Source organism: Carcharhinus amblyrhynchos, chromosome 18 (assembly GCF_965287045.1).
Source record: "Carcharhinus amblyrhynchos chromosome 18, sCarAmb.v2.hapA, whole genome shotgun sequence".
NCBI classification, from domain to species: Eukaryota; Metazoa; Chordata; class Chondrichthyes; order Carcharhiniformes; family Carcharhinidae; genus Carcharhinus; species Carcharhinus amblyrhynchos.
Genome location: NC_137341.1, coordinates 3542824 through 3570710, shown reverse-complemented (window position 1 = coordinate 3570710; position 27887 = coordinate 3542824). Strand labels below are relative to the sequence as shown.

General features: G+C 43.2%; 1 protein-coding gene across 4 annotated transcripts in view; it reads right to left on the bottom strand.

The window, feature by feature from the left end:
- katnip (katanin interacting protein) overlaps positions 1–22758 on the bottom strand; it is a 126998-nt gene extending 104240 nt beyond the window's left edge. For 2 of the 4 annotated variants that reach the window (XM_080206271.1, XM_080206275.1), the window contains exons 1-3: positions 22715–22758; positions 7558–7625; positions 2247–2338 (exon numbers count right to left, since the gene is read on the bottom strand). In XM_080206271.1, coding sequence (XP_080062397.1) covers positions 2247–2338; positions 7558–7625; positions 22715–22721 — 167 coding nt within the window. In that variant the 5' untranslated portion in view covers positions 22722–22758. Of the gene's footprint in view, positions 1–2246; positions 2339–7044; positions 7137–7557; positions 7626–22714 lie in introns of those variants that run through there. The other 2 variants (XM_080206273.1, XM_080206272.1) reach the window with 2 other exon arrangements.
- Between the last annotated feature and the right edge of the window lie 5129 nt (positions 22759–27887).

Here is a 27887-nt window from a genome sequence, read left to right as displayed (position 1 = left end):
CCTGGCTCCCTTGCGCTGTGAGGCAGCAGTGCAAACCACCGTGTCACCCTTTGGAGGAAGCAAACGAAGGCACGTTGCTAAGATTGGGTGAGCAGGAAAAGGATGAACTTCATGCAACTCCTCAGCAGCACAGGCCCAAAACAGAAAACCATCCTCAATTTAAGACATTCTGACAAAGAGGAACCCAAATGGATAGCCTGTGAAGAAATGAAAAATGTCGAGGAAACTCCAGGTTTTATTTTAAAATCAACCCAAAATTGCTACAGACACTCGGTGGTAAAGAAATGAACTTCCAATCACAAAGATCAGTTTGGGAATAAGAGGGGAAAGTAACGTGGTGAACCGTCACAGGTCAGAGTCACAGGTCACGGCTTGGTCAAACAGGAAGGAAGGAAGGAAAATGTAATTATAAAAACCAGTATGGATCAGTTAGTTTATGCAACATTGCCACGATTGAAACACTGGAAATTACTCAGCAGGTCAGGAAGCATCCGGAGAGAGGGAGGAACAGAGTTCACGTTTCAGGTTGAAAAATATCAATTTATGATCACTCTTGTTTTTCCAAAGATGCTTAGTGACTTCCAGCATTTTCTGTTTTTATTCCAGATCCCCGTATCAGTGTATGTTGTTTACTTTTGAAAATATCAACCCTCAAATGAGTAGGCAGAGTGAAACAAACTGGGTTACTAGTAGGTAGATAATATAATCAAACATGATAAACTGATTTTGGGGCTGTCTCCTGCCTTAAAAAGACAAAAGCAATAATGCCATAAGGGTAAAATTGTTTTTAATGAAATGGGTGGGGCCAAGTTTATTCCGTTAAAAAAAACGATTTTCCTTCAAGCTGGTATTGTGCAGTTCACCCTTAGAATTATAGCAAGACACACAAAGATCTTAATAACACTAAAGGCCATGGAAAGTAGGTATGCTGATTTAATACGGAGGTCTGTGTGTGTTCAAGTGATTTCAGGTGTATGAGGGGAGAAGCCAGTGCCATAGATTACAGAACTGTCAGTTTACATCTGTCAGTGGGTGGCACGGTAGCACAGTGGTTAGCACTGCTGCTTCACAGCTCCAAGGTCCTGGGTTCGATTCCCGGCTCGGGTCACTGTCTGTGTGGAGTTTGCACATTCTCCTTGTGTCTGTGTGGGTTTCCTCCGGGTACTACGGTTTCCTCCCACAGTCCAAAGATGTGCGGGTTAGGTTGATTGGCCGTGCTAAGAAATTGCCCCTTATTGTCCACGGATGCGTAGGTTAGAGGGATTAGTGGGTATAATATGTAGGGATATGGGGCTAGGGCCTGGGTGGGATTGTGTCGGTGCAGACTCGATGGGCCGAAGGGCCTCTTTCTGCACTGCAGGGTTCTATAATCTCTGCACCCTAGCAATGACTGTAACACTATATTCTGCACCCTTTCCTTTCCTTCTCCCCAATGAAGGCTGTGCTTTGTTTGTGTAGTGCAGAAGAAATAACACTTTTCATGGTACCCCAATACATGTGACAATAATAAATCAAATCAATCACTTTCATTCATTCGAACCGGCGTCTCCTGTAAAATGGTACCACTCAAAAACTGGTTTTACCTGTATTTACGATCAATATAGCCACGTATTGTGAAGAAGACATGTTGCAAGAAAATGCAACAAGCATCATAGAATCCCTACAGTGCAGAAGGAGGCCATTCGACCCATCGTGTCTGCACCGACCACAATCTCATCCCGGCCCGAACCCCATAACCCTACTTATTAACCTGACTAACCCCCTGACACTAAGGAACCATTTAACATGGCCAATCAATCTCACCTGCACATCTTTGGCCTGTGGGAGAAAACCAGAGCATCCAGAGGAAACCGACGCAGGCACGGGGAGAATCTCCACACCAACACTGACCCGAGGCTGGAACTGAATCTGGGTCCCTTACGTTGTGTGTGAGGCACTAGTGCTAACCACCGTGCCGCCTCATAACATTCGCTGATTCTCTGCATTAATAGTCTGGCGATAATACTACCAGGCCCTCGCCTCCACATAAGTATGATCAAGTAGTATTTATAGTGAACTGTGAAATTAGTGATCACGATGTTTATAGTAATAGTGGTGTCATAACAATATCAAGTTTCCCCGTTTAAAAATGTCATGATCTGAGCAAATGTCGTTTTCAGTACTCAACGTTTCAGCTGTCAAATGCACTCAAATATCCAAACACATACAAGGACAAAGGCGTCAGGAAGCATAAAAAGCAACATTACCTGTTCCTGTATTGAAGCAGTAACAGATATTGATCATGTTTTTCATCAAAATCCATTAAAACACTTTGGTCAGCTTTGTTCACACCAACTACCTACAAAATAAGAGTTATTTCAGCAACAGGTTTGGTGATACGTTTACTTCTGCTGTCAAAAATGTCAGACGCTATTGCGCATTTCGATCAAATGCTGCTTATTTGAGGAGCACTTTGATACAATAAGCTTTATGATATGATGGCATTTGCAAAGAGATTTTAACTATATAAAGAATGGAAGAAATCTTCATAGTGGCTTTTGTTGATGATGGGTCCCTAGTCTGCAGATAGGTAATGATTGGATTTTGTTCTTCTCTCAGGCAGCTATTTTTCAGAGCAGACTGTTTTGAGTGAGCCTCAGCATCGTAATCCAAGTATGCTCAATGTTGACATATTTCCAAAGAAAAACTGTTCAGATTGAGAGGTGTTCAAACGGAGCTTCAGTTATATATTTATTGAGGTACAACCAGTCGGAAGACACATCTTTCTTTAACGAGCAAGAACTGTGCCGGCCTGTGTACTTGAGATGTTCACACTCCAGCCACTGGACTCAGCAAGCACGAATCTAGAATTTTAAGCTTCTACTGGGACTGAATGTGGAGCATTGGCCAGAATAAATATACCTTTAATAGTCGGGCAGCACGTGGCACAGTGGTTAGCACTGCTGCTTTAAAGTGCCAGGGTCCTGGGTTCGATTTCTGGCTTGGGTGACTGTGAAATTTGCACGTTCTCACCATGTCTGTGTGGGTTTCCTCCAGACGCTCCAGTTTCCTCCCACATTCCAAAGATGTGTAGGTTGGGTGGATTGGCCAATCTAAAATTTTTAGAATCAGGGGATTAGCAGGTTAGTGGGGTTACGGGAAATAAGGCCTGGGTGGGATAGTTGTCGGTGTGGGTTCGATGGGCCAAATGGCCTCCTTCCGCATTCTAGGGATTCTCGGAATTTAAACCAAATAGTTAACTTTAAAGGACTTGTCATATCGTCTTTGATGGATGCCACTCTAAGCGGTTCTTCAACAGTCTTGGGATCATGCTCAACTTTTCAGGAATTTGTATTCACGTAGCCATAAGAGAGGACAAAACAGAACAATGTACCAGAGTTACAGGCTTGAAGAATATAATTTGAGATCGCTGCAGTACAATGGACAACTGACTGCAGAGATCCAAACCGTCAGGAAAACGGGTTAAGCAATTGCAAGACAGTCAAGATTTTGGACAGCAAGGACAAATTAGACATAGCAGGTGGGGATGAAGAGAGGGGTGGCAGAGCTAGCTTTCTTTGAAGACAGGAAGTGATGATTTCATTTGTGAAAAAGGAGACGGTGGTGAGGAGAGTGAACAATTTATAATGCCAGTTGGCATTGGCATCTGACAAAGTTGTCAGCAGCTCAGAGGAAGCAGGGGAATCAAGATGGCTTCAAGTTGGTTTCGTGGAGGAAATGAACTCAGTATCCGTGAAAAAGAGGGAAAAAAAACAGAGCAATTTAAGCTGAGAGCAAGTTAAGATGGAAAGTTAGATTTAATGATCCTCTGGAAAGGATATAAAAGGCAGGTGAATAGATAGTCTCGATCTTTACAGAGAAGGTCACAAGCTCCAAGAACTTGCTCCTAACGACCACCAGCGCTTGCTGCCTATCAGAAGGGAAACAAGAATGGTTGGACAGGTCCCTGGCCTGCACTGTGGCTGGCAGCACACGTGCAAATTATCCCGACACTTTTTAGTTGATGGCAAAGTGTCAATGATGCAGGCTGGCTGCAAATTGCTGATGTACAAACTAGAAATAGTGATCACACGTCTGCTGAAGCAAGTTGGAAAGGCCTTCTGCAGGCAGTTCCCAACTGGTTCAATTGGCACTTAATGGTGCGCTTAAACTCAGAGTCATGGTTTTCACTCCCATGATGGGTGATTTTATTTAATGTTGTCTCTTCATTGGTCAAACACTCTGGCATTGTGGAGAATAAAAACACTTGTCAATACGTAAGAATTACCAAGAATGGTACAAGGTCTTCCCAGGAGAGTTCAGCTGCCAAAAAATATATTCATTTGTAGAAAACAGAAAAAGGTAATGAATAATGCAAGATGGAATAAACCCTTACAGTCTGATGCTTCTCAACATCATTTCCACAATATTTGCAATGAAAAAAGCAATCCCCTGATATATTTGTAATGAGATTTCTAATAACAATAACTGACAAATGAACAGAACATTTTTGGAGAGCATCAATCATAACAAGACTCTGTTTAATTTACTCCCCAGCACCTGATTTCAGTTTGCAACTCAGAACTTAATTTAGGATGTCTGTCCAAAAATTTGTTCTAAAGCACCAGCTGCACTTGAGACATTTTTCACTTTTAAACAGTGGTAGACTGTACGAATAATTTGTATCAGCCCACTCGCAAAAAGTGAAATCCCTGGTGTGAATCACAAACACAGCCTGGAAATGGTTCATAAGGGAGGAAATATGTCAGTCACCTCTCAAAGAGTGAGGGCCGTTTGGGCTTGACGTAGCCCTACGAATTATGCAGATGGAGGTTAAACCTCCATCATGTGCCAAACACCTTTTGCACTAATTAAACCAAGAAGCATGTGTAAAGCACTTGAATATTGCTTTTAAAGTTTACTTATTCATCACAAATAGGCTTACGTTAACACTGCAATGGTGTTACTGTGAAAATCCCTGAGTTGCCACACTCTGGCACCTGTTCGGGTACACTGAGGGAGAATTCAGCATGGCCAATGCACCTAACCAGCACATCTTTTGGATTGTGGGAGAAAACTGGAGCACCCAGAGGAAACCCACGCAGACACAGTGAGAATGTGCAGACTCCACACAGACAGTAGACCAAGCCAGGTATCAAACCCAGGTCCCTGGCACTGTGAGACAGCAGTGCTAACCACTGGGCCACGACACCGCCCCTCATTCTTAGATTGAATAGGAAGTGTAATAGAAAATAAAACTGAATATATATCTTTAAAATTACTAAAATGGACAATCAAAAGAGCAGTCAACAAGATTCAGATGAAACCCATGTTGTAAATAGAAGTATTACAGTATTGAATGTCAAGTTAATTATACAGAAAAATGCATAACTCAAAATAGTACAGAAGTTTAAACAAGTCTGTAAAGATGATCTCCAATTCTGCTAAAACCTTCATAATCTAGGTTTAGCATGCCAATGTCTTTGAAATTTTTACAGGTTTGAGGAGATGTAAACATGATGGAAAAGCACCAATTGTGATAGAAAGCTTCATACATCTTCAAATTTCTGGATCCTGCACTATGTAACATAACCTGAAGGAGTCCAGAAACTCCTCAAAGGAAAAAAAAAGAAACTTCTTCCCATTTAGAAGATGGGAAGCCAAAATACCGAGAAGGCAATTCAAATCATTTAAAAATGTATGTTAATGTTTAAATGTTCAAAATAATACTGCCATTGGATCATGAACCAGTGTACCATAAACACTGAACACAGTTCCAGGCAAAAAGCTACTTGCGTGCACACTTGATGTTAACTCACAGATTTATGCCTCAGAATCTATTAGGAATCTACTAGGAAGAAAAAAAATCAATGTGTAAAATAACCCAAGACTGGAATTTTACAGAGATGCTTACATCAAAGTGTACTTAACTGTCTTTTCTTATCTTTATTACATTGCTGCTAAATATCACAGAACAGGCAGGGATCATAACACAGAATGAAAACTGAAATGAAAAGATAAGTATTTAATTCACAAAGTGCAGCAAAGTACACAGGGAAAAGCTACTCTGGACCGATGATCATAAGAGGGACAGCGCTTTTGTAAACTGACTTTCCATCAAAAAGTTCATTGACCGTCACAGCTAACTTGATTATACTTCCTCCTGCCCCACTTTCCATAAAAATTTGTACCATTCTCCCATCTCAGTCACATCTGTTTTGGCACTCCACCTTACTGCTTTGGGAGGTCTTCCTTTCTCCTGAACTCTCCATTTGATTAATCAGATGCTTGACTGTGTCCATCCCGCTTGTCCCACATTTAACTCTCATTCCACGCCACCTCACCCCCAAGAATCGCCACACAGTTTCCCTCCTACTCATCTGAGACTCCATCGGCCTCAATATTCATTGCCCTTTCTCAGCACCTTTCAAATGCACGTTCAGGAGATGATCCTTTCATCTGACGAGTAAAATCCTTTCGCTTGTCCACGGCCCCAAACACTCCTAGGCATAACAGCGATTTACATACTTATTTTGATTTGGTTTACAGCTATTTGCTGCTCACAATCTCATTGACACGACCTGACCAACCACAGACTGGGTGGCCGCTTTGCTTTTTAATTGCTGCTCAACATGCAAACATGATTCCAGCCACTTGAATTCTTCATCACATTCTGGTCTCTCTGTCCTCAGCATTCCACACTGTTACAACAAAGCTCAATACAAGCTTGAGAAACAGCATCCCGTTCACTGCGGCAATTTACAGTTTATTATCCTTAACGTGGGTGTTCAATTTCAGATCATAACCACAAACGACACACTTTCTCAAATCACACCTGTGGTGCTATTGCAACTTATTTTATTACTGTCCTATTACCACCCCCTACTTTTTCTTATTAATATCTCCTATCCTCCACACTATCACAGACCTTTCCTTCTGTTCTTCTCTCCCTTCCCCACCTGTGTTTGCTTATAAACTGTCACAGCTCTAACTTCTACCAGTTCTAATGAAAGATCATTAACCTAAAACATTAGCTTAGTATCTCTCTCATAAGTGCTGCCTGACCTGTTGAGTGCATCCAGCACTTTCTTTTTATTATAGAAGATTGAAATGTACTGGTACCCCCTTATACATGATGGCTTTGGTAATTACAGCATCTGCAAGAGACAGAAAGAAATGCAAGAGTGAACCACGCGTACTAGAGAAACAGGAAACATAACACAATCAATCAGAGATGGACCACAAACACGTACCAGCATTCACACTTCCAGTTCATCTTTGAGGAAAGCTAAGTGTCTTCAAACGTGCTAGTTTTAGCTGTCAACATTCGAATTAACAGCAAATGGAAAGATTGTCACTCAGTCTGAAAATACAAGTCGTCATCCAGCTTTGATTTTAATTTAGATGAGCTGTCTTTCTGCTGAGACAATTTATTTGACCCAATCTTAAAGCTACAATAATATGCTGAAGGGGACAGATGTAAGGAGATTGAAAGATCAGTACAGTAAATTCAACCAAACCCAGACAAATCTTCTCAGTTAATGACAAACAACTTCCTCTGGAATATTTTAATCTTACCTCACCCCGTTCCTTTAAGTTGTCCTTTTCTGCTTTCACTTGAGCAGAGCGCTCCCTGAAGCAATGCCCTTTGGAGAAGAAAACGTAATCTGCATTATTAAAGATATATTTGACTGTAGGGAGAAAATAATGATTTTATATTTAATTAAATACACATTACTAGCAAAAATCAGATTCCAAGATAAATTTATTTTCTCTTTTATTCAAATTCTGATCAGAAAATAATTAGCTAATGTACAGGCAGAGGAAAAACAGTAACATCGGGCATGATGTATTCCATTATACTAGAGTCCATGCTTATCCAATTCTAGACCTCTGTCTTATTCTGAGGTTTGCAACAGCACAAGGGAACAGATGCAAGTCTTTCCTCCTTCCTCAACATCCATAAAATGGTGCCATTAAAAGTTGAGACTTCAGGCAATGAGTAGCTGTCAGGTTTGAGGTTTTCAGCTTGCTGGATGACAGCGTGGTCTGCAGGATGGATGAACAAACTGACTGTGGTACAGGCAGCAATTCCAGAGAGGGTAAGGAAATAGGAATGTTGCAGTAGTCAGGGTCAGTTTAGTCAGGATAGACATAGTTCCCTGCAGCCAAGAGTGAGAGCTCAGATGGCTGTGTTGCCTGCACTTGCAGTGAAGGAGGGAGGAATCAGTTGTCATGGTCCACCTAGATATCACTGACTTGGATAGGGCTAGGACAGGGAGCATGAGCAACTGGAAGCCAAATTAAAAACACAGAACCTCCAAGGACTCTGGATTGTTATCTAAGCGTGTGCAAATTGTTGTTGTGCAAGTAAGATTAGGGAGTTGAATGCACGGTTCAAAGACTGCTGTGGGGAAAAATGGGTGATTCATGGGGCACCGGGGAAAGTGAAAGCTATACCATTGGGATTGTCTTCACCAGAACGATGCCAGGGCCAGTGCTCTGGTGAGTCGCCTAACTAGGGAGGAGAGGGCTTTAAACTGAATAGTGGGGACAAGGGATCAAGTGAGGGACGATGTGGTCTGAAAGAGAAAAGGACAGCTTCCAGCATTTTCTGTTTTTATTTCATATTTCCAGCATCTGCAGGTTGTATCTGTGGAAGAATGGGCATGGTTTTTGGGGAAGATAAAACATTCGAAGATTTAAGGAAGATTTAAGGATATGACCACAGATAGGCCAAGTATTTTATTTTTTGAGGAGGTTCATGACAACTATTCTGAAATGAGGGGAACAGCACTTCAATGGCGAACCAGTGAAACATCTTAAGTTGAATAATACTGAGAATTGACAAAAAATATACCCCAAATCAGCAAGATAAAATTAAACCAAAACAGCAGTGAAATGAAGAGGAAACATTTGCTTTGCAAATACAAGATGAGTTCATTGGGATAAATACTAAGACACATGGAAGGAAGGTAAAATTATGCCAAAAACAAACTAGAAAACATTCACTGCTTCCACCCCCCCCCACTTCCAAGAACAGCATTCAGACATGGACTATCTTAAAATAACTGAGTAGATTCTTGCAGTCCAGCAGTATTGTGGACGCGAGATGTAGGCATGTTTTGCAGATTTTAAACAATTAAAGGATAACAAATATTTCCAACTACAGAGCACCTACCAAGAATTCAGGGTGCTTTACAACCCAATGTGGTAGTTTTGAAATTTATTTCGAATATCAAATGAGTAGGAATATTGAACAATGTCTGGACATTAGTCAGACAGCTAATACCAAGGTGTTTTGATCTTTGTGTGTTAAAAAGCTTCTCTTCCTTAAGAATCACTGAAGTTCGCCAAGAAAGCAGCAGAAATGCTGCAGGAAGGAAAAAAATAGCTGCCAAGTGGCAAGGGTAAATAATCTATGTACTCTTCGTATCGCTAATGTCCCAGCAAATCTATTTTACTGAGATTCCTTCCAAATCAGCTCATGTACCGTATGAACATAAAACCCGGAGTAGGCCGTTCAGCCCATCAGGCTTGCTCCATCATTCAAAACAATCATGGCTGATCATCCACTTCATTGCCTTTTCCCCACACTATCCCCTCATCTCTTTACATCATTGGTATTTAGTAATCTGTCAATCTCTGCTTTTAACATATTCAATGACTGAGCTTCCACATCCCCCTCGGTGCAGAGTTCCAAAGATTCACAAACTCCTGAGTAAAAACATTTCTCATCTGAGTCTGAAATTGCTTCCTCTTATTTTGAAATGATGTCTACTGGTTCTGGGCTCCATTATCAGGTGGAACATTCTAACCTATCTACCACTATCGCAGCTTTCAATCAGATCGCCTCTCATTCTTCAAAACTCCACAGAGTACAGACAGTTTCTCCAATCTCTCTTCGTAAGGCAATCCCACATCCCCAGAAGAGATCTGGTGCATCTTTGTTGCATTCCCCCTATGGCAATAATATCCTTGCTAAGGGGACTAAAACTGCACACAGTACTTCAGGTACGGTCTAACCAAAGTTCTATACGTTTGAAGCAGGACTTCACTACACCCGGAGTCAAATCCTCTAGAGATCTCATATGGGCGGCATGGTAGCACAGTGGTTACCACTGCTGCTTCACAGCTCCAAGGGACCTGGGTTCGATTCCCCGCTCGGGTCACTGTGTGTGTGGAGTTTGCACATCCTCCTCGTGTCTGTGTGGGTTTCCACCAAGCGCTCTGGTTTCCTCCCACAGTCCGAAAGATGTGCGGGTTAGATTGATTGGCCATGCTAAAATTGCCGCTTAGTCTCCTGAGATGCGTAGGTTAGAGGGATTAGCGGCTAAAATATGTAGGAACATGGAGGTAGGGCCTGGGCGCGATTGTGGTTGGTGCAGACTCCATGAGCCAAAGGGTCTCTTTCTGCACTGTCGGGTTCTATGATTCTATGAAACATCCCTAATAGTTTGCTGTGTCTGCAAGTTAGCTTTCAGTGATTTACGAACAGGTCCCTTTATACATCTGCACTTTCTCTCACCATTTAAAAAAAACTCTCAAACTTCTTCCTCTTACTAATTTTGATAACCTCATGCTTTCTATATTTTAACCCATTTATCCCTACAAAATTTCTGCCCCCCCCCCACCGCTGTAGTTGCCCCGCGCTTCTAAAAATCAATTCCCACTGCTTAAAAATTACGAACAATAAGCTTCTAAATTTATTTACAGCTCTAGCGATCCTCCACCATCCAAAGGAAGGCTCCAACCTGACAGTAACCCGGAGGACCGTAACACGTGGACCAGGCCATTGGCTCAACTACGACCGTGACCCACACCGGCCTTTAACCCAAACGTGCCAGAATGTGGGTCGGTCATCCTCTAACCTCCAAAGCCAAATCGCAGCCTGACAGCGCAGAACCAACTGCAGACTTAGGAACCGTGACGATGGCAACAAATCCCGCACCCATACACCGATCAAAGCGAAGAATCTCAATGGGTACACCTATATCCTTAACACTACATACTACTCTCACTGTCTCCCAGGCAAAAAAAAGAGCAGTGAGCTTGGGAAACATGCAGGCGAGAGTGAAACAATGCAGCCCCAGACACCCTCCTCCCCAGCTTTCTCCTAGCAAATGTCCAGTCTCTATGAACGGTATGCTTTGTCTGTATAGCGCAAGAAACAATATTTTTCACTGTACACTAATATACATGACAATAATAAATCAAATAAAACTTAAAACAAATACTCCTTATACCGTGTGGCCAAATTCCCCTCTAACTCAATTCTCAAGTTTGCTGATGACACCACCACAGTGGGTTGAATCGCAAACAATGATAAGACGGAGTACAGGAAAGAGATAGAGAAACTTGTGAATTGGTGCGGCGACAATAATCTCTCTTACATTTGGTGTCTACATCTAAATCACCGATATATGTTGTGAACAGCTGGGACCCAGGAATTGATCCTTGCGATACCCCACTACCAACGCAAGAAATGCCATTTATTCCTACTCTTTGTTTTCTGCCTGTTAACCAATCCCTAATCCACGTCAGTGGATTACCTCCTGTCACATGTGTTTGAATTTTGCTGTGGGGATTTTATCAAAAGCTTTCTGAAAATTCCTGCATTGGCTCCCCTTTATCAATTGTTAACAAAATCTTCAAAATGCTCCAACACAGGAGTCATATGACGTAAGCGTGCCACGGCCTGCTTTTTTGTCAGCTCCGGCAACTCATTTTCTAATCCTTTTTATCCTGATGCACATGGCGGCATCAGGATAAAATGCTTGGGTGGTACTTTTGGCATCAAGATGAAGACTGCTTTAATGGATCAAAATATGTTGGATGTACCCTACTCGCCCACATAGGTTATGAGTGCTTACCGTGATCAACTGTGAGACATCCTGTGGGAAACTAATAGGTGTGGAGATGATGATAATCCTTTCATAGAAACTAGGAGTAGGCCATTCGGCCCTAAGAATCTGCCCCCCAGTCATTTTGATCACGGCTGATCATTGAATTCAATGCCCTGATCCCTCTTCCTCCCCATTTCCCTTGATCCCTTTAGACCCAAGAGTTATATCTAATTTCTTCTTGGAATTACACACCATTTTGCCCTCAAATATTTTCTTGATAGTGAATTCCACACGTTCACCACCCTCTGGGTGAAGAAATTTCTCCTCACCTCAGTTCTAAAAAGTTTGCCCCTTACCCTCAAACTATGACCCATTTTATCCACTTTCAGTCGAGTGGGAGGTTTCCTCAGTGAAGGTTCACGTTCAGTCTTTGGAAATCCTGCCACACGCTACGTCAAACATTCTATTTACATGGAGAGGATATGGCTGGGTGAGGATTGCTTGGGAGCTGGTCCCCTTAGGAAGAGGTGCTGCGGTGAGATTCCCAGCTGATTTTCAGGGCTGGTTGCCATGCTTTCACGATCCCAATTTGAGGGCTGGGCACCTTGAGCCCTGGATGTTCCTCGGTGATCAGGTTGTGGCTTCAGCCTCTTCTGGCTCTGTGGATGGCCTGTAGTCCTGCAGTTCATTGTTGGTTCTAGACTTTTTTCCTTGTGATATTGTTCCTGATTGTATGATGTTGTCCCTTGTGACCTTGCTGATGGTTCTTCTGCTGTGACAATGGGAGAGATGATCTTGGTTCTCTGTCTTGGGCACTCTACTTCGTTTTTTTCAATCGGGGAATATTCCCAACGGGCTGCGTGTGTTGGGGATTGAGCGATATATGTTTGGTTGCTTTTTTTGTGTGCACGCTGTAATCCTTGCATTTGAAGAGCATTACATTCTTTTGCAGCACCCTTCGCTTTTGTTATAGAAAAGTTGAGTAATGCCACAGCAGAGTTGTGGATGGACAAGTAGGCTGGTATGGGCATAAGCCCTCATATTAAGTGAGGGAAACCCCCCACCAGAACGGCTGGTGCTGTGTTTTTCCTTTGGTTTATGTTAGTTAGTCTGGGTCTAAGAAATTCTGTGCTTATTCTATATGGTACAGGCAGCCTGAATATCCTGGAGTGGACTGGACTTCTTTTCCTTGCCATTGATGGAAGTGTGGGGGAGGTGTGTGGTGGTGCACGCTCGATAGGTCCTTGAATTTCGGGTTTCCGTGATGCTGCTTCATGACAGGGTGTGCACCATCATGCCATGTTTTTGTGACCTTGTCCTGATTCCCACATTCTTTTTCTGTTATCCTTTCAATATCCACACAGGAGACCGTAAGAGTGGGGATTGTAATGTCTGATTCTTTGAATTATTTCCCTTGATCTTAGCTGGTCTTCTCCGTGTAGACATGTGAAATGGTGATCGTTCTGTACTGGGACGAATCCTGGGAATTCGTTGCGTACCACACTGAATATAAACTTGAAAATTCTCAACAAAAACATTAAAAACTAGAACAGATTCATCAAACATGATTTCCCATTCATAAATCCATGTCAACTATCCCAATCAAATTCTTCTTATCCAAGTGTCCATTTATCACATCCTTTAGAATACATTCTAGCTTTTTCTCTGCGACTGATTTAAGGCTCCTCCCTCCTTAAGTAATGGGGTGACATTCACCACCTTTCTATCCGCAGGAACCATTTCAGAATCTACAGAATTTTGGGAGATGACCAGCAATGCATCCACTATCTCCATGGTAGAATATCAGGTCCCGAGGATTTACATTCTTCAATCGCATCAATTTCTCCGATACAGCCACCTTACTAATATTAATTACCTTCCATTCTCCCCAGTCCTTCAAATCTCTAATTCTGGTAGATTTTCTGCATCTTCCTCAGTGACAAAGACTTCTCTGCCATTTCTGAATTCCCCATGATAAATTCTCCTGACTCTCTCCACAATGGACAAGCAAGCTTGTATTTTTGTAATTGTCACAAACAGTTCTTTTTTTCTTCACTGGATGTGGGTGTCACTGGCAAGCCGGCATGTGGTGCTCACCCCAATTGCCCTCAAACTGAGTGACTTTCAGAGAACAATTAGGAGTCAGCTACGTTGCTGTGGGTCTGGAGTTAGACCGGGCAATGATAGCTGATTTCCTTCCCTAAACGACACTGCCAAGCCAGATGGGAATTTTATATCAATCAATGATAGTTTTATGGTCACCATGAGAGCTTAATATTCCAGATTTAAGTGAATTGAAATTCCACCAGCTGCCATGATGACATCTGAACCAATGTCACTAAAGCAACATCCTCGGTTGCTGATGTACTCGGCCAGCGACATTACCACCACACCTTTCCCTTATTCTAAGTGTTATGAATGAGTCGTTGGATAGCAGGCCTTTTATGCTGAAAACAGATTAATCTGGTCCGTATTCAAAGAAATAACAAAATAAACATAGTTTAAACACTGAATCCATTGGGATCACTTCTACGCTGTCTAAAATAATGGAATCAAATATCAGAATACTTTCTTATCTGTAAACAGCATAACTCCAGAAGCAGAAAATCCTGAACTACTTTGGGAAAGTTACAATCCAAATGGACTGTGAAAAACCCAGCCAACTGGTAACCGAGATTTCCAAAATACATCTGACAAATTCTACACAAAACACTATTAGTTACACCAACGGCAGTAGGAACATACAGTAAATCTAATTTACATCAATAACCCTGAATCAGGGAATCATTGAACGAGTTACATTAGTAAATTATACCAAACAAAATTTAGCAGCTGAACTGAAACAGAAAATAAAGTGTTTGAGCAAAGTATGTCTGGGGATAAAATAATAGCAAATTATAATTAATTCAAGCGATTGTACAGTACTACACATAAGGTGGTAAAACATAGGAACAAACTACAAAGTGGCATGAAACAGCAAAACATAAATAAAAAGGGACACACTATGGAGCATTAGCCACCTAAGACTCCATAGTGGCACAGTGGTTCGCACTGCTGCCTCTCAGCACCAGGGATCAGGGTTCAATTCTGGCCTCGGGTCACTGATTGTGTGGAGTTTACACGTTCTCCCCATGTCTGCACAGGTTTTCTCTGGGTGCTCCGGTTTCCTCCCACAGTCCAAAGATGTGCGGGTTAGTTTGATTAGCCGTGCTAAATTGACCCTAGTATCTGGGGATTCGCGTGGTAAATATGTGGAGTTACGGGAATAGGGCCTGGATGAGTCGGTGCAGACTCGATGGGGCGAACGGCCGCCTTCTGCACTGTAAGGATTTTATGATTCAGTGTAAAGCTCAAAACGTAAAACAGCATTCAAAATCAAAAGAATAAACATGGGTGCAAAAGACAAGGTCACAAATAATCTTCAGTCAGAAACAGAGTGAATTATACAAATTGGCCTTCTCCTGAGATCCCCACCATCACAAAAATCAGTGTTCAGTCAATTAGATTCACTCTTCATATCATCAAGCAGTCTAGCAGACTGGATGCGGCAAAGGCATCCAGGAAAGATCAACAACGCCCCTACATCGTGGTGAGGACATGTGTTTCTGGATGAGCCCCTAGGCAAGCTATTCCAATACAGCTACAACGTATAGAAAATTGTCCAGCTATGTTCCGCCTGGAAGAAGCAGGACAAATCCGATCCAGCAAATTGCTGTCTCAGTCCATTCTCAATCAGCAAATTGAGGAAAGGTTTCATTCACAACGCCATCACGAACACTTACACAACAATAACCAATGATTCATTTGGGTTCCACAAGGTCTGACCTCATAACAGCCTTGGTTGAAACATGGACAAAAGAGCTGAATTCCAGAGGTGAGGCAACAGTGACTGCCCTTGACATCAAAGGAGCATCAGTGTGGCAACAGCTCGGGGGTGGGGGGAGTAATGGCTCAGCGGTATTATTTTATCATTAGACTATTCATCCAGAAATTCAGCCAATGTTCTGGGGACATGGGTTCGAAACCCACCACGGCAGATGGTAGAATTTTAATTCAATAAAGAAATCTGGAATTAGGAATCTACTGATGACCTGAAACCATTGTTGATTGTCGGAAAAAACCCATCTGGTTCACTGATGTCCTTTGGAGAAGGAAATCTACCATCCTTACCTGGTCTGACCTACCTGTGACTCCACAGCCACAGCAATGTGGTTGATTCTCAACTGCCCTCTGAATAAGGGCAGCTAACTCGTGATGGGCAATAAATGCCAGCGACGCCCACGTCCCACAAATGAATGAAAACAAAATTCCTGAAAACCTGGCATTAATTTTTAGATTATGTACAATACTCCAGTCCTTATCATTCAGAATACATTTTGATCCTCCCCATCAGCTCTCCTTAACATTTCGATTTTGTTTTTCCAAATCACGACTCAACCCTTTTAAATTCCCGGGTATAACATCAGTTTGTGTAATCTCCTCTCATAATTTAACACTCAGAGTCCAAAAGTCATTCTGGTGAAATCCTGTGTTTCCTCCAACATATCTTCCTCCCTAAGGTGTTACAGAATCAGAGAATCTCTACAGTGCAGAAAGATGCCATTTGACCCATCAAGCCTGCACCGAAACAATTCGACCCAGGCCCTATTCCCGCAACTCCATATATTTACCCTGCTAATCCGCTGACACTAGGACCAATTTAGCATAGCCAATCAACCTAACTTGCACATCTTTAGACTGTGGGAGGAAACCCACACAGACACAGGGAAAATGTGCAAACTCCACACTGATGTTGACCTGAGGCCGGAATTGAACCTGGGTCCCTGGCACTGTGAGGCAGCAGTGCTAACTACTGTGCCACTGTGCCTCTCGTTATGCTTAGAACTACTTACTACTGCGGATGTAAACTAAAAAGGCTTCTCTAGGCTGTGGCCAAGTTGGAGTTCCAAAATGGCAGTGCTGCACACTGTCACCATCATGAACCTGCTCTGCATATTACTCCGTAGATATTAGGTGGACATGCTAATTCCTTTACAAATACAGCATCCAGCACACTTCCCGTTGGCAAGTTATTCTGAATACTTAAGAGGACTTGTAACATTCAGAAAACGTCACTGATCGAATCTAATTTCCCTTGTCTATTATTTTCTGTAACAAGTAAAAGTAACCTCCATCGCCCCAGCCGTTCATTGTGCATTAATAAAAACATTGCCAGAAAGCTGGATTTTCATTCTCCAAGGCGTTGAGATTCTGTTTGTTTGCACTGGTAATATCAGTGCACTCTGGGCGGAATCTACTCAAACATTTGAGGAATTTCAAACTCAAGTGAACTCTACCCAAAATCATTTACACTTGTATTTTCCATTTTACATTGGTTCAGATTCAGTTCACCAGAAATGGACTCACCCTCAAATCAAAACTGAGAGATTTGGAAAGGCTCTGTAAATTGCAATCATTTTCTGAGGCACACCAATACCACACCCATTTGTAAAAGCTTTCTCTCACTCAAAATAATTTATTATTCAACTAACTTGCATAGACCACAAAACCATTAACTGCCGCAGAACAGTTTGCATTATTTCCAATGATTTTTAATGAGGTTACTCACACAGAAGACCGGACACTTGAGGATAAACTCATTTTCCACTACCTTAGTAAAACTGAACCGGATTAACACCCTCACACACATCAAGGAATACTTTTTAAATGGAAAGGAGAAAGAAAGGAAGCTCAAATACTCAGCATAGGTTCATATCAGATGTTATGCCATAGAACAAACAAATTTTCGCAGAAACTTGAAGCCTAAGCTTACCAGCAAAATTACAATTCAAACACAATTTTCCAATTGCACTCAAAGCAGAAGCATTCCCAGAATTCTTTTAAGGTACGATATGGTTCAGTAGTTATGTCATTAGATTGGAATTTTGCTGGTGCTCTTCTATTATTTAAGAAGGGTGGGAGAGAGAATAACTACTAGCCTGTAGGGGAAAAGCTGGGAGAATCTGTCATTAGGGAGGGAGCAACTGAGAATTTGAAAAAAATATGAGCTGATCAGAGAGACAGAGAGCGCTAAGACAGTTTTGGTAAGAGTACGTCAAGTTTTACTAATCTTATTGGATTTTGTTATTGAGAAGCTCAGTAATAAGGTAACATTCTATGGATGTTATCCATTTGGATTTGATAAGATTCCACACAAAAAATTATTGGCACAAATGTGCAAAGATTTGATGATAGGCTTTTGACAGTTGGCTGGAAGGCAGAAGACAGAGTTGGTCTCAAGGGCTGATGGGTTTCCTGTGATGTTCCACAGGGAAATGTTCTGGACCCTCAATGCTTCACCATATTTAAAGTCCACTGACTTAATTGAAAGAATAGAGGATTGCACGTCCATGGCTGCTGATGTCAATAACAGTATAGGAAGTTGCAAAGGGGCATATGACAGTTCAATGTGGGCAAGCGTAAGAATATTGGCTTTGGACCCAAGATAGATAAATCAGCATCTTCGTAACGGCAGAGAAATTAGCAATGGCAGAAGAATGAAGAACTTTGGGAATCTATGTTGACAAATTACTACATCAACCTATTAATAATACCTATATCTAATAAATCTATTAATTAATGATCGGAAACTTGGCATTTCGCCAACTTTTACAGATGCACCACAGAAAGCATTCTTTCTGGTTGTGTCACAGCTAGGTATGGGCTCCTGCTCTGACCAAGTCCGCGAGAAACTACAAAAGGTCGTGAATGTAGCCCAATCCGTCACACAAACCAGCCTCCCATCCATTGACACTGTCCACACTTCCTGTTGCCTCGGAAAAGCAGCCGGCATAATTGAAAACCCCACAAACCCGGAATGCTCTCTTTCACCTTCTTGTGACGGGAAAAAGGTACAAAAATTTGAGGTCACCTATCAACCGACTCAAGAACAACTTCTTCCCTGCTGCCATCAGACTTTTGAATGGACCTACCTCACACTAACTCGATCTTTCGCTACCCGATCTATGACCGTAACACGACATTCTGCACTCTCCCATTTCCTTCACTATGAACGGTATGCTTTGTCTGTATAGTGCGGAAGAAACAATACTTTTCACTCTATACTAATACATGTGACAATAATGAATCAAATCAAATTTTAAGGTGGCTAAAAGCAAAATACTGCAGATAAGTACTGGAAAATTTCAATAGGTCTTGCAGCGTCTCTGAAAAGAGAAACACAATTAACCTTTCAACACAAGTCTGACTGTTCTCTGAATCTGAAAGAAGGTAGAAGAATGATGAGTTCTATGCAGCAAAAACAATGGGGGGTGGTGGGGACTGGATGGAATATGAGGCAGGTAGACCAAAATGAAGGTCTAGTAGAAGGCAGGAGAAATTAAGAAAGAAAGATGATGGGGACAAAGAAACAAAGCATTCGTCCGAAGTACATGTTAATGGCAGAATAATTAACATCTCTGAAAGAAAAAGCATGAAAACATGATGCAGACTGACACTGGGCAAAAAAAACCCCAAAACAAAACGGAGGACAGATTTATGGTTTGAATTATTTGAATTGCAGAAAATTGTAAAGTGCCGAATCGGAAAAGGAGATGCTACCCCTCAAACTTGTGTTGAGCTTCCCTGGAACACTGCAACAGGCTCAGGGTAGAAATGATGAACACGTGATTAAGATGGTAAATTAAAATGGTAAGTGAATGGAAGGTCGAGGTCATATCTGTGAAGTGTGCAAAGACATTCCACGAAGCAGTCGCCCAATCTATCCTAATGCAGATGAGTCGACATCATGAGCAACGAACACAGGACTAAATTTGAAGTAATTCAAGTAAATTCATTGCTTCACTTGGCAGGAGGGTTTGGGACCTTGGACAGTTCAGAGGGAGAAAGATGGATGTTACACTTCCTGCGGTTCCAAACGAAGGGACTGTGCAATGGAAACAAGGTGTTGGAGATGACCAAGGAGTGGTTGTCGCAGAGAGAAGGGTTCCTTTGGAATGCTGAAAGGGGAGGGATGGGAAAACGTGTTTGGTGATGGAATCATGCTGGAGATGGTGGAGGATGATCCTTTGAATGTCAAGGTTGGTAGGACAGAAAGTGAGAACATGAGGAACTCTATCACAATTATCCTGCACCCGTCCCTCCCTTCAACAGTATAAAACCCATCAGGATTTTTGTTTCCCTTCAGTTCTGAAGAGTCGCGTTCAACCCTTAGTTTTCCCTTCACAGACCTGCTGAATTTTTCCAGCACTTTCTGTTTTGATATCAAAGTGACGAATATTAGCCTTTTTCTCAAATCTGAATACCATGGGGATGAAATTTATGCTTTAGTTCTACAGATCTTGCTGTACTTGGGAGTACTGTGTTCAGTTTGGGGCACCACAGTAAGGATATATTGGCTTTGGGGATGGAGCAGATTAACCAGAATGATACCAAGGACGAAAGTATGAAATTACAAAGATAGGTTGCCATAACTTGGTTTCTATTCCCTGAATTATAGAAAATTGACAGGTGATCTAATCGAAGAGTTAAGATATTACTTGACAAATATATACCCATATTGGATTCTATCGGAATGGATATAGCATTCACTAATAAATAAGTAACGATGAATTTATACAAAACGTTGATTAGGAACATCATGGATTTTTCAATCCTTAATTATGGAAAGGAGTATTGAAGCCAAAGATTCAGCAGAACGATATTATGAATGAGAATTCATAGCTCAAGGGACTAGACAGAGGAATTAGTTCCACTAAAGCAGAGAAGACAAAAAAAGGAAAAGGACTGTTAATTGAGATTATAAAAATGATTAAGTTTCAATGGACTGAACATGGAAATATGATTTCCTCTCGTTGGAGAGTCAGTGATAAGGGGTCATCAACTTAAAATGATCACTAATAGTGTGAGAAGAGGAGTAAGAAATAATTTATTCACACTGACGTGAGTTGGAGCATGAAATTATATACTAATGGGAGCAGTTTAGGGATCATTGCACCTTTTAAGACAAAACAGCTAAATATCTGAAGCAGTAGATGAGACTATTGAGAAAGTAGGAGGCATTGACACGAATTCTCGACTAGTCTCGAAAAGAGCCAACAGGTCTCAATTTGTGCTTTACGCTTCCAGAGCCCTGACCGAACATTATCTCGAAACAACTTTGTGACGTTTATCTTTAATATATATCAGTGTAACTCCTGCCTGTGAGGCTGCTGCATCCTTCGACACAAATTAACCTCAGCTCTCTGTGAACAGGCTGTCTGTTCCTGTCTGCTTTGAACCCTTCATAAAGTTGAGCAAATCCAAAACACTTTTGGTGTGTCCTAACTCACACCTACTCGTGGTCAATTGCACAACATTCCGGAACTTGTTGATTTGTGTTAGTTCCTGGTCTGACAAGATTTCAATAGTAAATTATCACCCTTTGTTTTCAGTTCCCTTCACCTCTTACCCTTTTACTCTCTGTAACATTCCTTCAGTCAAAAGCTGTGCTCCTCTACCTCTGATTTTCATTACTTCACTCCTGACAGTCATGTTGTCAGCTGGCTTGTCCCAAAGCTCTGGAATCTCACACTAAACCTCTTTCTTTAAGCTTTCTGCGGGTCTGCAGTCCCAGTGTCTCCTAAGGTGATCCTGTGTAACATTTTGTTTAATAATGCTTCCGTAAAAGCAGCTTGGAATATTTTACAACATCATTGGTGTGATATAAATGCAAGTCTGCTGCCAATTTTTAAAGAGCAGTCGTTTCCTTCAGGATACCAAAAGTTAGTTACCCAAGTACACATCAAACTGGAATCAGCTGAAAGAACCCTTGAGAGTGAGACAGAGAGCGGAAAGATCAGACCTTCAGCCTGATGAACACAGAGTGGGGTTTGTCAGGGACACAGTTACTGAGATTAGAGGATGTTGGGGTGATTTGGGGACTGTCAGGGTCACAGTTAGCTGAGATTAGAGGATGTTGGGGTGATTTGGGGATTCTCAGGGACACAACTGAGATTAGAGGATGTTGGGGTGATTTGGGATTCTCAGGGCCACAGTTAGCTGAGATTAGAGGATGTTGGGGTGATTTGGGGATTGTCAGGGACACAGTTAGCTGAGATTAGAGGATGTTGGGGTGATTTGGGGATTCTCAGGGACACAACTGAGATTAGAGGATGTTGGGGTGATTTGGGATTCTCAGGGCCACAGTTAGCTGAGATTAGAGGATGTTGGGGTGATTTGGGGATTTTCAGGGACACAGTTAGCTGAGATTAGAGGATGTTGGGGTGATTTGGGGATTCTCAGGGACACAATTAGCTGAGATTAGAGGATATTGGGGTGATTTGGGGATTGTCAGGGTGACAGTTACTGAGAGTGGAGGATGTTGGGGTGATTTGGGGATTGTCAGGGACACAGTTAGCTGAGATTAGAGGATGTTGGGGTGATTTGGGGATTCTCAGGGACACAGTTAGCTGAGATTAGAGGATGTTGGGGTGATTTGGGGGTGGTGAGGGTTAGTTTAGTGAGTTTATTGGTGGTGGTGGTGGTGGGGTCGGGGGGGTGGTGGTTTGGAGTTGACAATCTCTGTCACTCTCACAGACTGACTCACACGCACTGTGGGCATGGCAACGGCGGCAGCGAAACACAGAGGCCGGGCCCGCGGGCAGGGGCGGCCCGGCTGGGGTTGGGGGGATTGAGGGTTCGTGCCACTGGGAGGGGAGGGTTGGGGGCTCGGTCCCCGGACGGGGGGGGGGGTGGGGCCGCGATGTCCGACCCCTCCCCCCACCGGGTGTGTGTGTGTGTGTGTGTGTCTCACCCTCCATCCCGCTGCAGGCCTGTCTCCCCCGCGGTGTCAGTGTGTCTCTGGGTGTGTATAGATATATATTAATATATTTTATTCGTTCCTCACTCACCCTCCATCCCCTCCTCGCTCCCGCTTGCTGTCGGTAACGGCGGCAACAGCCAATCACATGGTACATCCGCTGGCAGCCCGCCAATCGCCGCTCACTTCCGCTGCCCAGGGCAACAGCGGCACCGCGCGAGACGCCACCAAAAAACCCCGCCCCCCCTCCCTCACCGCCAGACCCCGCCCCAAGCCCCGCCCCCCTGGCCCCACCCCCAAACTCCGCCCCCCACCCCGCCGCCACACCCCCCAACTCCAAACCCCTCACCGCCAGACCCCGCCCCCTCACCGCCAGACCCCGCCCCCTGACCCCACCCCAAACCCGCCCCCACCCTCCCCCCATCGCCACACCCCCCCCCACTCCAAACCCCTCACCCCAAACCCCAGCCCCTCACCACTGCATCCCGCCCCCACCCCATACCCCACCCCCCTCACCCCCATACCCCGCCCCCACCCCGCCCTGTAGCCCACTGGACTCACACCAAACCCCACCCCCACCCCAGAGTCCACCCCCCTCACCACCATACCCCGTCCCAAACCCCACCCCCTCACCACCAAACCCCATCCCAATCCCCACCCCCTCACCACCATACCCCGCCCCCACCCCGCCCTGTAGCCCACTGGACTCACACCAAACCCCACCCCCCTCACCACCATACCCCGCCCCCACCCCGCCCTGTAGCCCACTGGACTCACACCAAACCCCACCCCCCTCACCACCATACCCCACCCCCCAGCCCACCCCCTCACCACCATACCCCATCCCAGACCCCACCCCCCCTCACCACCATACCCCACCCCCCACCCCCCACCCCAAACCCCCTCACCACCATACCCCGTCCCAAACCCCACCCCCCTCACCACCATACCCCATCCCAGACCCCACCCCCCTCACCACCATACCCCATCCCAGACCCCACCCCCCTCACCACCATACCCCACCCCCCACCCCAAACCCCCTCACCACCATACCCCATCCCAGACCCCACCCCCTCACCACCATACCCCATCCCCACCCCAACCCTAATCACCCCCACCCCCAACTCTAATCCCCCCTCACCATCATACCCCATTCCCAACCCCAGCCCAAATTTCATCCCCCCACCCCACCCCCAACTACCCCCAACGATCCAATCCCCCCTCACCCCACCCCCCCTAAGACAGTATGCAGTTAAAGATGTTCTTTATTTGACCAATATGTATTGGGAGAGAGATAGTTAGAGGATTCCAACTTCTCTTTGACATTACATCACATGAGCTTTTAGATATATATTTCTGAAGATTTGATCTCCCCGCCCAGTCTGTCATATAAGCTCACAGTCCAATTACATTAACACACTTTATTTACTTTGACCAATAGCATTCTACGTTCCAGCACAATTCGGAATTCATTGGTCAACCAAACCCAGAGGTTCTTTCTCCTGTCGCTCCCTACGTGTGCAATCCTGGGGACAAGAAGGGAGTCATCCTGCTTGTCTGTTTTCTGTCACGTTCCAATCATTATGCATGTAAATTGAGCTTGCGTCTTTGCGTCCTTTTCACGATCTGAACTCCCAGCCACCTGACGAAGGGACAGGCTGTCCCGAAAGCTTGGGGCTTTTGCTACAAATAAACCTGTTTGGACTTTAAACTGGTGTTGTGGGATTTCTTTCTGTTTTACCCCAGTCCAACGCCAGCATCTCCACATTCTGTCCCCTTATCACTGGAATACTTCTATTCATTTGCAGTTAGAGGCTGAAATTTTCTACTCATTTCAAAAATCTTGGTAACTTGCAGTTGCCTGGCCTGCCCTAATAAAAGAGTGTATGCTTTATGCTTCATTGTTCCAAAAGAATGTGGTCTGTCTAATTAAACTTATCTCCCTTTATGCTGAGGGGTAAATTGTTTGTTGGCCAAAGCTCAAGAAAATATAAAAATACAGTTTAAATCTATAGTACTTGTTCAAAAATGATTATTTATTTGCTTATACAGACAATATCTTCACATAATATATAAGTAGGTCACATTGTGATACCTTTGACATAAGGCTCGCTGAGCTCCCTATTTTAAATTAATCTACTTCATTTTAATCGTCTTCAAAAAGCAAGGGTTTCTGTATTCCCTGCTGCACCCAATTACCGTGAGCTCTTGTCTTGTGCAGTAAGATTCTATGTGGCTCCTTAATGAATGCCTTTTGGAAATCCAAATGCATTAAATCTACTGGTTCCCTTTTATCTACCCTGTTTGTTACATCCTCAAAAAACACTACTAAATTTGTCAACCATGATTTCTCTTTTACTAAGCCTTATGGACTCAACCAAATTGTACCATGATTTTCTATCAGTCTTGTCACTGCCTCTTTAATAATGGACTGCAACGTTCACCCAAATGATAGATGTCAGACCATCTTCTCTGTAGTTTCCTGTTTTCTGACCCCTCCTGATCATAACTATCTCTGTTTGAACCAAGGCTGTTGTTACGACGTTAATCCCCTTTCCCTCGCTTCGTAATCTGTTAAAGTGTTTGGGAAGGTGTTAACTGTTCTGCCTTAACATTTATAGGTCATTAACAGAAAGACCTGACACTTGTCTTAAGTGAATAATTAACAAGTCATTTTATTTAACCGGCCGAACCTAAACAATTCACATTTTAAATAAAAGGACTTTTTTGATTGAAATGCTGTTCAAATAAACACAAGGAATGTTCATTACCAAAACAGTGATAACACAATGTTAGTCACTCTCAAAGAAATTATACAACCAGGTCTGATAGCGCTTAGAAGCTTTGGAGTTCTTTGGTAGGTGTCTGTCGTTGTAAGCACTGTCTGATTTGGTATTTTTTGCTGGATAGAGGGTGAATTATCTTAAGACCAATCTGAAGCTGGCAGTGTTAAGAATTAACTGCTTCTGTTGATCTAACTGCCCTTAACTGCTTCAGTGGCCCTGGCCTGGCTCTAGAGATGTTCTTGACTGAACTCACGAACTGACCTGGAGTCATTGAAGATAGGCAGTTGAATTCCTATATTTATATTCCTGATGACCTATGCATTTCCTACATCCAGATTGGTTTGATGCTGGCGGCAACGGCAATTCAAATTTGATAGGTTCCTTTTAGCCGAGTGTTTTCTTTAAACACAGAGGCTAACAAAATGCAAAAACCCGCAGAGTCTGTGACCAAGGCAGCCCTGTTGTCTGGCTTTTGGCACAATAATGTGGCATTCTTTGTAGCCTGTGTGTCTTGTATTTAAACATTCAAGCATTGAACACAACCAGCCTTTAAAGGCACTGAAAAAAACCGCTTGTAAAGGGACCATGCACTGTTGTTTCCCATTTTACATTCTTCACAGGCATTCTTTACATCTTTATAAACTCAACTTCACAACACCGTAATGAGGTCAGGAGCTGAGTGGCCCTGACACTAAGTGCCAATTTGCAGTGATTTAAATGGGTAAAAAAAATCCAGAGTTTCCTATTACTTTTCATGCAGTGATTATGCTTATTTTAATTCACTCCTTTCCATTTGTCCCTTGATTTTCTACTGTTCTAGGGACTTTTTTTAAATCTCCTACTCTGAAGACATACAAAAGACTCATTAAATTCTCTGCCATTTTCTTGTATCCCATTATTAATTGCCCTGTCTCACTTTCTCATGCTCTCTTTTCCTTTGTGTATACTACAGTTCTGATTTTTGCCCAATCATCTGGGCTACGTCTAAATTTTGAACATTGCACACCTTTTCTTTCAATTTTATACCATCCATAATTTCCTTAGTTAGCTACAGATGTTATATTAGTCTTGTCGTATCTTTCTGGATCCCAGTTTCTAGATCCAGTTTCTCAAAGGAACCTCGGGCCAGTGGTTTTAGCTGGGGGAAAGGTAATTATGAGGCTATTAGGAGAGAATTAGGAAGCATAGGTTGGACTAGGAGATTACAGGGACTGGGAACGTCCGAAATGTGGAGTTTTTTCAAGGAGCAGCTACTGCGAGTCCGTGATAGGTATGTCCCTGTCAGGCAAGGAGGAATTGGTAGGGCTAGGGAACCGTGGTGCACCAAAAAAGTAGTTTCGTTGGTTAAAAGGAAAAAGGAGGCTTATGTTCGGATGAGACGTGTGGGCTCGGGTAGTGCACTAGAAAACTTTAGATTGGCTAGGAGGGAGTTGAAGAGTGAGCTAAGAAGGGCTAAAAGAGGACATGAGAAGACTTTGGCTGATAGGGTTAAGGAGAATCCTAAAGCGTTCTATAGGTATGTCAAGAACAGAAGGTTGGTTAGGGCAAGATTAGAGCCAGTTATAGACAGCAGAGGGAAGTTATGTGTGGAACCGGAGGAGATTGGAGAGGCATTGAACCAATATTTCTCTTCGGTGTTCACGCAGGGGGACACGGATATAGCTGAGGAGGACACTGGGTTGCAGGGGAGTAGAATTGACAGTGTTACAGTTGATAAGGAGGATGTGCTGGATATTCTGGAGGGTCTGAAAATAGATAAGTCCCCTGGTCCGGATGGGATTTATCCCAGGATTCTCTGGGAGGCAAGAGAAGTGATTGCAAAGCCTCTGGCTCTGATCTTTAGGTCGTCGTTGGCCTCTGGTATAGTACCGGAAGATTGGAGGTTAGCGAATGTTGTCCCATTGTTTAAGAAGGGGAACAGAGACTTCCCCGGGAATTATAGACCGGTCAGTCTCGCTTCTGTTGTGGGCAAGGTTTTAGAAAAAATTATTAGGGATAGGATTTATAGTTATTTGGAGAGTAATGAATTGATTGGAGATAGTCAGCATGGTTTTGTGGCGGGGAGGTCGTGCCTTACTAACCTTATTGAGTTTTTTGAGAAAGTGACCAAAGAGGTGGATGGGGGTAAGGCAGTGGACGTGGTGTATATGGATTTTAGTAAGGCGTTTGATAAGGTTCACCATGGTAGGCTTCTGCAGAAAATGCAGATGTATGGGATTGGGGGTGATCTAGGGAATTGGATCAGGAATTGGCTAGCGGATAGGAGACAGAGGGTGGTGGTTGATGGTAAATATTCATCATGGAGTTCAGTTACAAGTGGTGTGCCTCAGGGATCTGTTTTGGGGCCACTGCTGTTTGTAATTTTTATTAATGATCTGGATGAGGGTATAGTTGGGTGGATGAGTAAATTTGCTGATGACACCAAAGTCGGAGGTGTGGTAGATAGTGAGGAAGGGTGTCATAGTTTGCAGGAAGACT